The sequence below is a fragment of the Sinohyriopsis cumingii genome, chromosome 7, assembly GCF_028554795.1.
Source record: "Sinohyriopsis cumingii isolate HCF-2022 chromosome 7, ASM2855479v2, whole genome shotgun sequence".
Classification (NCBI taxonomy): Eukaryota; Metazoa; Mollusca; class Bivalvia; order Unionida; family Unionidae; genus Sinohyriopsis; species Sinohyriopsis cumingii.
In genome coordinates this window covers 91,673,321-91,688,551 of record NC_142967.1, presented here as the reverse complement: position 1 = coordinate 91,688,551, position 15,231 = coordinate 91,673,321, and the positions used below count along the sequence as shown (strand labels likewise).

General features: G+C 34.4%; 1 protein-coding gene across 1 annotated transcript in view; it reads left to right on the top strand.

Annotated features, from left to right (window-relative positions):
- Window positions 1-14,019, top strand: part of LOC149795709 (lymphocyte antigen 75-like) — a 61,785-nt gene extending 47,766 nt beyond the window's left edge. Inside the window, exons 11-14 of the mRNA XM_089964125.1 lie at window positions 6,559-6,743; window positions 9,579-9,709; window positions 13,046-13,182; window positions 13,512-14,019. Of these exons, the coding sequence (XP_089820251.1) occupies window positions 6,559-6,743; window positions 9,579-9,709; window positions 13,046-13,182; window positions 13,512-13,588 (530 nt within the window). The 3' untranslated portion in view covers window positions 13,589-14,019. The remainder of the gene's footprint in view (window positions 1-6,558; window positions 6,744-9,578; window positions 9,710-13,045; window positions 13,183-13,511) is intronic.
- The last annotated feature ends 1,212 nt before the right edge of the window (window positions 14,020-15,231 follow it).

Here is a 15,231-nt window from a genome sequence, read left to right as displayed (position 1 = left end):
TACACGAAAATTTAAAGAAACGTATACGCATAATGCGTATACTTTGGACCAAGAATATAGGCGATATTCTAGTTAGGAACAGGGTAAAGAGAACATGTAATTCTCCAAAGGCTGTATATCGAGTTTTCTGTGTCCTGGAAATCACTTTACTATTTGGATATTGATTTGCACTTCTAATACCAAGTGATGAGCATAAATTATGCGGAGAGAAAACAAATATATCGCGATTAATATCAAAGGTTATTTACTTCAGAACTCGCAGCACAACCCATACAAGGCATTCCATATTAGGCTTTACAATGCTATCAAACCTTCATGTGTTATACAAAAAGCCGCATGATCTGTGATGCGAGATGGGAAGCAAACAACCTTAACTCTAATAAGGAATACAGTTTCCCATACGGACCTTGAAGCGAGATCAGAAACAAACAATCTTTAACAAGAGGCATGAGATACAAAATGTATATAGACGCGTGGAAAACGGCTTTGAAAGGTAATTTAGAATAATATTCATGTTGGATCAGAACTATACCTGTATCAAAGTATTAATTGATGTTCAGGCTAACCACGTATATAATATTTGGCTTCAAAAGTCTAGTTAGGCCCTTGAAAACAAACTTCGTGAAGAAATAAAACGCTGACAAATTAAAGTTTTCAATATACATGATCTATGTGCAGCACGCGTGTTTTCTGAAAAGGACAATACCAACCAAACAAAAAGACCAGTTTTCCAAGATACAGAAAACTATGTCTACCAATACATGTACATACTGTTGTTTCCATAAATATTACTCCATCTTTAATTCAGATAACATGTATATATTAAATAGGAAATAATCATTACATTCAGTTAATTTTACCCACACTTGTGAGGTCTCCAAAAGTATGAAAAGCCAAAATCTGACTGTAAGCTTTGTGAAAGAGCTATAATGTCACGGGACAGGTTGTGGAAAGTAACATCGAAGAAAGAATGAAAAACAGAACATTTCTAAATGACAGTGATCGTACGAACCAACAAATCCAGAATAAGTGTATCAGCGTTCCTCCCGGTACCTGAAACATATTTAAACTTAAAACAGAAACGAAAGAAACCTAAAAAGTATCGACGTATGACCTTGACCTTGTGGATAGAACCAAATATGGAATGCAAAATATCCGGTAACAATATAAATATACTATGTTTTATTCGTTTATCTTTGTCAGCTCTATAGTTATAGTTTTAAATGGGAAAATGTTATTAAAATCTTAAAGATTAATGGATGACCTTAACCTGTAAGATACAAAACCAAATGTGCTACCCAACTTATCTTCGAATGATGACACTTAAATACGACAAGTTTCCTTCCATAATCTCAAACGGCTTGAACCGTTACCTTGACATATATTTGGTTCGTAGCACACCTTCTAAATATGCTGTATAAATATACACAAGTTTCATCCCTTAATCTCAATATATTCTAAAGTTATTTAGCGGAAAGGAATATGTGACTTAAAATATAAATCACTGACAAGTAAATTTGACCTTGAAGACTAGGCTCTTTTTGGTGTACATACACGTTGTGATCATTATGTATACATATACTAAGTTTCATCGCTTAATCTCGAAAGGTTGCAGTTATAGAACAGAAACGAAAATTTCACGGAAGGACAGATGGACGGAAACACGAATACTATGTCTTCCACCTTTTTTGCGAAAAAGTGGGCGACAATAACGTAGGTGATAACATGTTTCAATAAATACTTGTGGTGGGAGTCCCGAGATCCTACTTACACAGTGTTATACTGTGATGGTGTTCGGTCGAGTCCCGGTGATTTGCCGGTCACTTCATCATCATAACCAAATTACAGCATATAATGAAAAACGCGCCGAATATAAAGAAGTAACAGCCACAAATAAAGTAATAACCACCGATTGTAAAGAAACTGAATAAAGCACCGAATGTAATGTAAAGGAAAATGTACTTCAACTGTTAGTGTAATGACAGAATCACGTGATATAATGACAAAACTGCCGCGTACAATAACGAAACCAACATATATAATGTCAAAAGCAATATATATATATATATATATATATATATATATATATATATATATATAGAGAGAGAGAGAGAGAGAGAGAGAGAGAGAGAGAGAGGTAGGTAAGTAGGTAGGTAGATATATAGATAATTTCTCAGCTGCCTTATATAACGACGAAACCACCACATATAATATCAAAATCATCACATATGATGACAAATCTAATGCATATAAAACTACAACAAATTGAAATAGTGAAGAAAGCACCAAATATAAAGAAGAAACCGCCGAACATAGTTTTACAAACCACATAAGATAGCCCAGGAGTTCCTAAGATGACGTTTTTTTATTCTAAACTTTCCAATCAAGGCACTAGTCAATTACAAATGTAAACTTATGGGTTCTTAAGTGTTAATATTTGGTTGAAAGTATTAGATACAAAAATCGATATATGTTGATATACTGAGTAAATGCGTACGTATATTGTCAGCGTGAATATATATTTTAGAATCAATTTGTTTCACTAGAGTGATGAAAATGGTATGTTCAGGTCCTAAATGAAAATGGTATATTCAGGTCCTAAATAAAAGTGGTATATTCAGGTTCTAAATGAAAATGGTATATACAGGTCCTAAATGAAAATGGTATATTCAGGTCCTAAATGAAAATGGTATATACAGGTCCTAAATGAAAATGGTATATACAGGTCCTAAATCAAAATGGTATATTCAGGTCCTAAATCAAAATGGTATATTCAGGTCCTAAATGAAAATGGTATATACAGGTCCTAAATGAAAATGGTATATACAGGTCCTAAATGAAAATGGTATATACAGGTCCTAAATGAAAATGGTATGTTCAGGTCCTAAATCAAAATGGTATATTCAGGTCCTAAATATAAATGGTGTATTCAGGTTCTAAATGAAAATGGTATATACAGGTCCTAAATGAAAATGGTATATACAGGTCCTAAATGAAAATGGTATATACACGTCCTAAATGAAAATGGTATGTTCAGGTCCTAATCAAAATGGTATATTCAGGTCCTAAATAAAAGTGGTATATTCAGGTTCTAAATGAAAATGGTATATTCAGGTCCTAAATGAAAATGGTATATACAGGTCCTAATTGAAAATGGTATATACAGGTCCTAAATGAAAATGGTATATTCAGGTCCTAAATGAAAATGGTATATTCAGGTCCTAAATGAAAATGGTATATACAGGTCCTAAATGAAAATGGTATATTCAGGTCCTAAATGAAAATGGTATATACAGGTCCTAAATGAAAATGGTATATTCAGGTCCTAAATGAAAATGGTATATACAGGTCCTAAATGAAAATGGTATATTCAGGTCCTAAATGAAAATGGTATATACAGGTCCTAAATGAAAATGGTATGTTCAGGTCCTAAATCAAAATGGTATATTCAGGTCCTAAATATAAATGGTGTATTCAGGTTCTAAATGAAAATGGTATATACAGGTCCTAAATGAAAATGGTATATTCAGGTCCTAAATGAAAATGGTATATACAGGTCCTAAATGAAAATGGTATATACACGTCCTAAATGAAAATGGTATGTTCAGGTCCTAATCAAAATGGTATATTCAGGTCCTAAATAAAAGTGGTATATTCAGGTTCTAAATGAAAATGGTATATACAGGTCCTAAATGAAAATGGTATATACAGGTTCTAAATGAAAATGGTATATACAGGTCCTAAATGAAAATGGTTATGTTCAGGTCCTAAATCAAAATGGTATATTCAGGTCCTAAATCAAAATGGTATATTCAGGTCCTAAATCAAAATGGTATATTCAGGTTCTAAATGAAAATGGTATATACAGGTCCTAAATGAAAATGGTATGTTCAGGTCCTAAATGAAAATGGTATATTCAGGTCCTAAATATAAATGGTGTATTCAGGTTCTAAATGAAAATGGCATATTCAGGTCCTAAATCAAAATGGTATATTCAGGTCCTAAATCAAAATGGTATATTCAGGTCCTAAATCAAAATGGTATATTCAGGTTCTAAATGAAAACGGTATATACAGGTCCTAAATGAAAATGGTATATACAGGTCCTAAATGAAAATGGTATATACAGGTCCTAAATGAAAATGGTATATACAGGTCCTAAATGAAAATGGTATGTTCAGGTCCTAAATCAAAATGGTATATACAGGTCCTAAATGAAAATGGTATATACAGGTCCTAAATGAAAATGGTATATACAGGTCCTAAATGAAAATGGTATATACAGGTCCTAAATGAAAATGGTATATACAGGTCCTAAATGAAAATGGTATGTTCAGGTCCTAAATCAAAATGGTATATACAGGTCCTAAATCAAAATGGTATATTCAGGTCCTAATCAAAATGGTATATTCAGGTCCTAAATCAAAATGGTATATACAGGTCCTAAATGAAAATGGTATATACAGGTCCTAAATGAAAATGGTATGTTCAGGTCCTAAATCAAAATGGTATATACAGGTCCTAAATCAAAATGGTATATACAGGTCCTAAATCAAAATGGTATATTCAGGTCCTAATCAAAATGGTATATTCAGGTCCTAAATCAAAATGGTATGTTCAGGTCCTAAATCAAAATGGTATATACAGGTCCTAAATGAAAATGGTATATACAGGTCCTAAATGAAAATGGTATATACAGGTCCTAAATGAAAATGGTATGTTCAGGTCCTAAATGAAAATGGTATATACAGGTCCTAAATCAAAATGGTATGTTCAGGTCCTAAATCAAAATGGTATATACAGGTCCTAAATCAAAATGGTATATTCAGGTCCTAAATAAAAGTGGTATATTCAGGTTCTAAATCAAAATGGTATATACAGGTCCTAAATGAAAATGGTATATACAGGTCCTAAATGAAAATGGTATATTCAGGTCCTAAATGAAAATGGTATATACAGGTCCTAAATGAAAATGGTATGTTCAGGTCCTAAATCAAAATGGTATATACAGGTCCTAAATCAAAATGGTATGTTCAGGTCCTAAATCAAAATGGTATATACAGGTCCTAAATCAAAATGGTATATTCAGGTCCTAAATAAAAGTGGTATATTCAGGTTCTAAATCAAAATGGTATATACAGGTCTTAAATGAAAATGGTATGTTCAGGTCCTAAATCAAAATGGTATATTCAGGTCCTAAATCAAAATGGTATATACAGGTCCTAAATGAAAATGGTATGTTCAGGTCCTAAATCAAAATGGTATATTCAGGTTCTAAATGAAAATGGTATATACAGGTCCTAAATGAAAATGGTATATACAGGTCCTAAATGAAAATGGTATATTCAGGTCCTAAATGAAAATGGTATATTCAGGTCCTAAATCAAAATGGTATATACAGGTCCTAAATCAAAATGGTATGTTCAGGTCCTAAATGAAAATGGTATATACAGGTCCTAAATCAAAATGGTATATTCAGGTCCTAAATAAAAGTGGTATATTCAGGTTCTAAATGAAAATGATATATACAGGTCTTAAATGAAAATGGTATATACAGGTCCTAAATCAAAATGGTATGTTCAGGTCCTAAATCAAAATGGTATATTCAGGTCCTAAATCAAAATGGTATATACAGGTCCTAAATGAAAACGGTATGTTCAGGTCCTAAATCAAAATGGTATATACAGGTCCTAAATCAAAATGGTATGTTCAGGTCCTAAATCAAAATGGTATATTCAGGTCCTAAATAAAAGTGGTATATTCAGGTCCTAAATGAAAACGGTATGTACAGGTCCTAAACGAAAATGGTATATACAGGTCCTAAATGAAAATGGTATATCCAGGTCCTAAATGAAAATGTTTTTTTCCAGTTCCTAAACAATTGTATAATTAGGGACTAAATTAAAATAGTATATTCAGGTCCTAAAAAATTTGTATATTTAGGTCCTAAATGAAAATGGTATATACAGGTCCTAAATGAAAATGTTATGTTCAGGTCCTAAATGAAAACGGTATATTCAGGTCCTAAACGAAAACGGTATATACAGGTCCTAAATAAAAATGGTATATCCAGGTCCTAAATAAAAGTGGTATATTCAGGTCCTAAATGAAAACGGTATATACAGGTCCTAAATGAAAATGGTATATTCAGGTCCTAAATAAAAATGTTCTATTCAGGTCCTAAATGAAAAATGGTATATTGAGGGCCTAAATGAAATTTTTTTGGGCGTCTAAATGAAAATGGTACATGCAGGCCCGGCAGAAAATGGCTTATTCTAAGCCTAAAATAAAATTATCAACATCAAAATTGTTATCGGAGGCAAAAGCGCCAGTGCATGAGTGAAAATGAACCTTTGTTTTCATCAGCTGGTTTGAAACATGAAAATGAAAAATATTGGGACTGATTGCATGTATAATTTAAAAACAGACCAAAGAATGAATATTTAAATGCACGTGCTAAATACATTTGAAGAATTATTTTCAGATTTACTACATCTAACATATTAAGCAGTTGTAAAGTATAATGTCGTAAAGACATCTGTTTTATCATCAAATACAGCGAGTTGCCCTGCTCAGTGGATATCCAGAACAATGACACAAGGACTTGATTGCTACTACTTCAGCAATTACAAGAACTCTACCAATCTCAGGACGTGGTCGGAGGCTCAGTACTATTGTGCTGCGCAAGCACCGAGTCCAACAGCCGTACCACTGCTACTGTCAGTAGATGATACAGATGAAAAGGTACATGTTTACACCAAGTTTATCGCACTTTGATAAAATTAAAGAACTTAATGATTCGGTAATACTGTGAGTAATTTGTGGGAGTATTAAGAAAAATATATGAGAAGGAAAAATGAGGGTGGTGGGGTCGGCGAGAAATCTGTCAAGTCAGAAAATACCAAACATACTACAAAAAAGAAGAATATAAACTTTTTGTATGGCTATTTTGAAGAACAAATCTAGCAGTTTTCTTAAGGCTCGTACATCATGTCTCATGGTTTGATTGTTCTTGGCGTTATTCCTATTAATATTAATGAACTGAAACCTGAAAAGCATTTAGTATTAGATATCACTGTATTGGATATTTTACTCCCATGAATCTTAATCGTCATGATATTTGTCATGCCTTCAAGAAACTTCAAACAGCTTTAAGACTAAGACTAAATCGGAGCGTACTGTATTTTACGGCTACAGTTCCATCATTTCAAGTGTAAGCAGAATGTCGGGAACTTGCCTCAAAAGCATAGTTAATATGGATATAATCCGCTCCAGCTAAAACTCCACGTCAGAGGAATACACTTAAATGTTAGGACTAAAGATTAAAAATTCAGCTGCTTTACGTTCATGGTATACCAGGGAGTAGGTCATTCATGCGTTTTTGGTCCATATTTCTGGATTAAATGCGCAAATACACTGCTTGTTGTAAGCTCTGCTGATGGGTTAGTCGTATACAAACTTACAAAGTTGTATTTTGACATGATTTTTCTATTCTAGTTAAAATATTCTGAAAGGTTGTTTAATAACTGGGAACCATTTATAGGATGAATTTGTAAGTCGAGAAAAATTAGCATTGGAACATTGACCAAGCAAACGTATGAAGACAGCTGGATATTACGGTTGTTTAACATATCGTGTCACTCTGCTATGAAAGGTTTAGTATCGGAAAAGCCTTGAGGTGAATCTATTGGTTTAAAGATTTGCCACGTGTGGAAACGAACTCACGCATAACGACTAAACCAGACGTAAAATAACAAATTATATAAAGCCACCTTTGCATGATTTCCTCGAATTGTAAAATTTCTATCATCTCACGATATATGAGAATATTTTACCATTGCAATTAGGCGTCATTCAGAGCCTTTGGTGGTATTTGCTGTTTCTTTCAAGATTATTGTTGAATGGTTCTAGTGACATTGTGACAATCACTTCTTTGCAAATTTTCACATGTGTTTGAAACTGGCATGAAGATCACGAATAAAATATTATTCCACAGAATTAATGTCCCACATCAAGATGCTGGAAACCTATAATCGTTATTTTTACCGTCCGTCCTTCCATACCGTCTGTCCATCAGATCACTTCTTATACCCAACATATCTCTGCTACCTTTCCACATAACTGGATGCCATCTGGAAAGTGAATTATCAGTCACATGTAACCAGCATAATAATATATCTTCGACGAAAGGTGTAAAGAGCTAACCATCACCTGAGTGAACAGAGCTTCCAACAAAGACCTAAAAGCTGTAACAGTACAAAGAGCAAAGCAAACTAACTGTGTTTACCTCCTACAGTACGACGGAAAATAAAACGTAAACGAACACGTTTCATCCTCACGTTATACTCAGACAGGACTCAAATTGGTCGCATCATTCAAAAACACTGACCAATTATTGAATCGTATAAATCGCTTAAAATAATCTTTCCACACAAACCAATTGTATCATTCCGCAGGCCTAAAAAATTCAGATATGCCAGGTAGGACAAGGTCAAAGCCACTCTCAAATCAAACAACAGCCGGGAAATCAAAAGCTTCTGGACACAAAAGATCCATGATATCACAACACATAAAAAGACAAATTTGTAAACAGAGTCACACGTGAAAAGTTAAACCTCGAAAATCAGTCTATCACATGCAGTACAGAAAATTGATCTACCCTAAATACACACGATATATGCAGCATCCAATATCAGACTCGCAAAAACAATTATTACTGAAGGAAGATATGTGGCGTACCTTTGTTCCCTCCAATAATATCACTTGTAGTGAACGGGGTCCTTTGCAATGCGCACGTTGTTAATAGTTTTAGTAAATGTTTAATGTCTTCTGATAATGTTTAAATCGAGAGAAAATTACGTTAAAAACGGCGAATTAAAAACTGGTGTGCATGTTTTAATCTGGTAATTTTTAATCAAATTAATACTAGACTTTATTCTCATCAGATTAGAATATTATAAAGAGAATTAAGTATTTTATATTTTTGAAACTGACTTCCTTGTAAACGACGTCATGATACCTTTATTTTGAATTCATTTATTTTCATAGTATCAGTTTTAGTGACTTTACATAAAATAATATTTTTGTTGGCATATGAATTATATGACTGGGGACGTGATTATACAGCTTGTACCGAAGGATCATAGTTCGCTGGATATTTAAAGTTGCTGTTTGACGCAACCACAAAATCCGCGAAAATTTTTACCCAACGAAAACTAGTGATTTCATGGTAACTGAAAGCAGCTCAGCCTGGATTTCAGAACGGATTTCAGGTACAGACTTAATGAGAAGTTTTGAAATACAACACAACAGTTAGACAAACTTAAATCTGACTTACTTTTAATCAATCAAGCGTCTTTAGTTCAGATCTAACTTTCCGGAAGGCGCATAGGTTCATGATCACCCATCTAAGGTAGGTGGTTTTGTCCAAGTTCTCCAGTTCTCTCATTTGAAAGACCAGGCTACGCCACTTAAGCATTTATTGCCCGCCGTAATATGTTGCACCCATTGTTATAACTTATTTTGAGCCAATTAGCTTAATTAATGCGGTCATTTTAGTTTGTTGTTTTGTATACGTAGGCTTATGTTGAGCAGCAGCTAACCGGTATGAGAGATAATGTGCAAGGATGGTGGACAGGACTAACGGACAGGGACAGGGAAGGGTACTGGTCCTTTGTAGGGCAGGCAGTCACTCCCGACCCTTCACTCATGTATGTACTTATCACTCTTCCATTTTACCTTGTCATTTTATGTTAACGAAATTTTTTTTATCTCGCACGTGAAAGCAAAGCATAGGTATCACTTTTCGGCGTCGGCGACGTCAACCAAGTTTAAAATGATATGTCACTGTTTCGAAAAGTATTAAATCTTCCACGACAGTGGTTGTATTTACCTGCAACACACGTGAATGTCATTATATGGCGAAACCTTGGACCATTCATATGGCGATATTTTGTCCTCACCTGTTCGATTCCTAATATCAGATCAGCTCAGATCGGCCACCGTGAGGTCTTCTTGAAGAAGGTAATGTATTGTACACTTTATTAGACCTTTGTCTGCATAAAAAATAAGTAAACCGAGAGACATAATTCACATGAGTCAATTAGCCTAATTATAAGCTAATTTTAGTTTGTTGTTCAGTTAACGTAGGCATATGTTGAGCAGCGGAATATAACTTTCAAAGAGTGGTTGTGCCGTAAAATTCAAAACCAAGCCAAACCATCATTGACTGCACAAGGAGAATGATAATGGCGATCACAAGCGCAATATAATGATCTGCGGAAATTTTGTATTCATAGATAATTAGTTTATAATGTGCGTGACGCGGAGATGACTAGACATCTAGTTCATCCATTTTATGTATACTGTTTTTCCACTTATTGTAGATAATGTACCTAAACGTCTTTCATAATCATGTAATGTTCTCTCCATAATTTTTATGAGGAATTTCGCATTCTGGCATTGCGGTGTGTGGGATTATTTGGTTTTAAGGGGACAGGTTTGGCGTGATTGGCAGACAGTTACTATCTTAAGTAACAAAACAAATTAAACTGAGCAGTATTCATGTATAACTATCCAACACAAAGAATAATGAGGAATTTAAACATGGAAACATTCTAGTTTGTGTCGAAGCACACCGTACCAAGCCAATACAATGATTGAAATGCAGTCGCTACTGACTCTTATCTCTCTGTATTACAGTATTAGCATTCGCTACGCTCGCTACAGTAGCGTGCACCTCTCTATGCTAAAACGAATTTGAATGTCATGTCAGACTTGAAATTCTAAAATGTGTGCATCCTTTGCCAATCGTCAAATGGTTTTCGTCAGCAGCTTCTTCACACACGGGACATTTCCATACCCAATTCCTCGCAAACAACAAAGAGCCATGTCAAATTTTTTTATGACTTAATTGGGCCTGCTTTCATGTTGAGGAGTCCACACCATCGTCATTATCACTAATGTGCTTTGTATTAGTAGACGTTAAACAATGGTCAGGAATTTTGCAACACGGCATTGTTCTTATAAAAAAAATTCTAAAAATGTTATTTCAAGTGTGTGTGTGTGTGTGTGTGTGTGTGTGATTGGATTTTTAAAGTAGCTTTAACAATTTTTCAGTCATATCGCTACGATTTCTGCGTGGGGCAGCTTATAGTGATGTCTAGCACTGGGGCATCGTGTTGTAGATATGTAGCATGATGTCCCACCCAGTCACATTATCCCGACACCAGGCCGACTAGTCCTAACACTAACTTCTTAATAAGTGCAGTTTATATAACAATGTTTGTTAATCATGATAACCTAGCATCTCAAATCGTCTATGTAGAATAGAAAACACGATGTACCTTGTAATTATGTATACTTACTGAGGTCATATTCATTACGTGTACATGAGAAGAGAGACGCGAATAAAGTATCTACCTATAACTTATGTCCGATTGATACATGCATATGTGTTTATTATGAACATATACCCATATATAACTAAATGCATCGAACGTTAAATTCATCAGAAAGTACAAATTACGGCCACATGTACTAAATTTGTGCAGTGATGTGAACTAGTTATTGAATGCAAGTATTGAAAAATAATACTGGGAAAAATCCCACTTGTACATAAACATCAATTAATCAGTAAAATTGTGTGTGTGTGTGTGCGTGTGTGTGTGTGTGTGTGTGTGTGTGTGTGTGTGTGTGTGTTATATTTTTAATGTGGCTTTAAAAAAAATTCAGTCATATCACTAGAATGTCTGCAGTGTGGCAGTTTATAGTGATGTCTAGCACTGGGGCATCATTCCGCAGACATGTGATATCATGTCCCACCCAGTTACATGGTCCTGACACCAGGCCGACCAGTCCTAACCTTAATCTCTTGATGCTGAGCGCAAAGCGAGGTAGCTGCTATTACCATTTTATAAGTATTTGGTATGACTCGGCCGGGCATTGAACCCGCAACATCCGCATCCGAAGCGGACGCTTTAACCACTGGCCACCGGAGCGGTCCCTCAGTCAGTTAAAAAAAAATATATTTTTATATTTCTGTGTGAAGTTTCTTCACAGATATTAGTTATATCGATTCTTTATTCTCTTTGGTAATGTTTATCGTATAATATTGTCTAAATTATGAGTTTGGACAAAAATGTCTTGTAGTTCAAAACTATTCTCTGGCCAAACATTTTACAGTCTTCAGAGCTCTGTTGTTCGCTCGTTTGTTTGTGTACTCGCATATTTGCTGGTTTGTAACTATTGAGTACAATTTTAATGCAAGTAATTTTCACGGGCATTGTTTCCGGTTAGGAAATACAAGTCTCTTCGAATGATTTCTGTATTATCAAACCCTGTCTCAGGATATAGTTCCCTTGCAGGGGGAGAGCATTTGTCTGTAAGAAAATAAAAATGAATTATGAATGAATCTTAATATCAGCTTAATGCAAAATTTACAAGAATAACTTTATTTGTATGCTTTGGTGACTTGTGTTAGGATAGGATATAATTTTTACAACACAGCTGCATATACTTCAATAAAACGTATTCTACCAAGGCATTCCGAACATTATTTTATATTAACATTACAAAAAAGCCTAATATTGTGTTTGCGATAATTCTGTAAATCAGAACTGGTTTTGCCTAATCTAGTTTTGCAATCATTATTTCACTTTTTGGAATTAAATTCCATATGTGTATATATTTAGGGGTATTATCTCACTAGATTTATACGAAATATTATAATCTTTTTGCCGTTCTTCTGAAACTATAGTAGATATTTAACTGTATTCTCTCTCCGAAATAGTGGTTAATCAACAGGAACAATTTGATAATAAATCCAAAACCAAAGTCATCTTTATTCGTACATGTAGGCGTTACGTTGTAATAGCAAATAAATTTTTAGGGTAAGGAATTAGTTGTTATATAGTTAAAGACACACGGTACAAAGGCTTTTTAATATCAGAATGATTTATTAAAGATTAAATTTTAAAACAAATGGCAAGAATCGCATATATGTTCTCCTAAATCAATAACTTTACTTGACCTCTTTCAATGTTTAGCCCTTGGAATTCCCAACCAGACAATTCTGCCGATAATCTAGACTGCGTCAGTGTTAATTACGCGGGGCACTACGAGACTAACCCCTGTGATGCGAAGATAGGTTTCGTCTGTGAGCGACCAGTCACCGTCCGCAATGGTAAGAATTCAACTCGTACAAACAATTTCAACACAGAATGGAAAAGTATGTAACGTGGAATGACAAAGAACTGTTATGAATAGGATGCTCTTCTGTAAATAAGATTTCATTAGTGAAGTTCATGACAGACTATAAACTTAACGTCTAAATCTGTTTGTTGCTAATTGAATTCGCAAAAACAAAACTACTGATTCTACTGCTGCTGTTAATACTGCAAGTTATTATTGCTTTCTTCTACTTGGCATTATTTTAATCAAATATCTTCTTCTGTGATGATGATAAGGATCATATTGATTGTGTTATTATTATTATTATTATTATTATTTCAGGAGCCGGAAAAATCCATGACTTCACAATGGCCAAGTTTATAACTGCAGTGATATTTTCTCTATTAATATACGTTTGATAGAAAAAGTAATCCAGACAATTCTTTCACGCCAGTCAGGCCATCATTAGCAATTATGTCTTACTCCACTAGGATTAGGGAGATTATTTTAAAACATGTGTGACATAGCGCGTATGATGAGTTCCTTGACTTAACCGCACAAGGTTACCAGCAACGCCAGAACCGATATATTTCTTTTAAAAATTCCAAGGCAGTGCAAGAAAAATATTTGTTTGATAATAATATTCAATGAAGCGTGATATTATGATACAGTATTTTTCATCACTTTATATGAGATAAAAAAAATTGTGTTGTTTATTGTATTATTTTACCATACATTCCCCCAGAAAGAATGTTATACGTTGCATGTAGTTCATTTCTGTTGATGTTTATTATCCTTGTCAGATATATCATTCGTGTCATATTCTTTAAAAGTTATAAAACAAAATACAAACTAGCAGCAGAGAGACTGAGCCCACCAACTATTCCGGCCAACAGAACCCTCTATCGAGAACACTCTTGATAAAGGGTCTTATTTCACAAAATAAACCCTCTATTCAGAAAACTATGATAAATAAGCCTTCTCTGCTGACTAGAAGAGTTATTTCATGAAAAATAACTAACTATAGAAATACTTCTTGACTCCGGGGGGGGGGGGGGGGGTAGATGAAACACTTGGTGGCATAGTCTCTCTGCTGCTAGAAATGTAAACATTTTTAATCCTTCAGGATTTCTAGTTAAAAATTGTATCTAACCCAACTCGATACCGTGTCCGAGGATCATGTAAATTTATCGTTACAAATCGGTATGGTTTTGCCTGAGCACGACTAAAGAAATTTCTGAATTTATTTATGTCCATGTCACCGCTGCACCAAGTTCGATGAATATTTTGTAACGTGTGTGCGTCAACGCCGTTAAATACCGCGAGAACGTTACAGTTATCTCTGATCACTTTCGGAATTTGTGTATACCGTTGAGTTATATAAATCACATCAACGTTTTTATGCCTGCCGCGTGAAAATATCCTGGCAGGGCTTGATTGTTTGTCCAGCATGATATCATCGTACACGACTAAATTATTAATACTCCCATCAATATCATCGATACTCGGTGCTTCATCAATATCAGTTATAAAATCAATAACATCTTCTTCACTTATCGATTTTGCACTTTCGTTAAAATCTTTTAATACCTGATAACATCGCTGATCGTCCACTGATGGGGCTATCAAATATAATTTATCCCACTTCATCCACTTCATTATTAAATTAAGCAACAACTGTGTCTTACCCGACCCAGATGGACCTATAATAATCATTCGAATTGAATTTGGTAGCACTGAGTTATGTTTAATTGGCTCTCGTCGCTTTGACGCAGAAAAGTCAGTGATCTCCATTAGATATATCATAAAATAAATATGAATTTATATTGTGTGAAATGCCGAGCACATACCCCAACTGCGGATATGACAACAATTACAACAAAAAATAATCGACAAACGCTTACAGGCAAGTGTGAACGATGCGGTATAAAAAAGTTTAAGTTTATTTTAAAAAAAAGGGAGGCGGTGATATCGCAGCCAAGTTAGCCAAGTTACCAGGGGCTCCGTGGGCTAAATACCCAGGAGAAAAACATCTTCCAGGATATAATTACTGCGGTCCTGG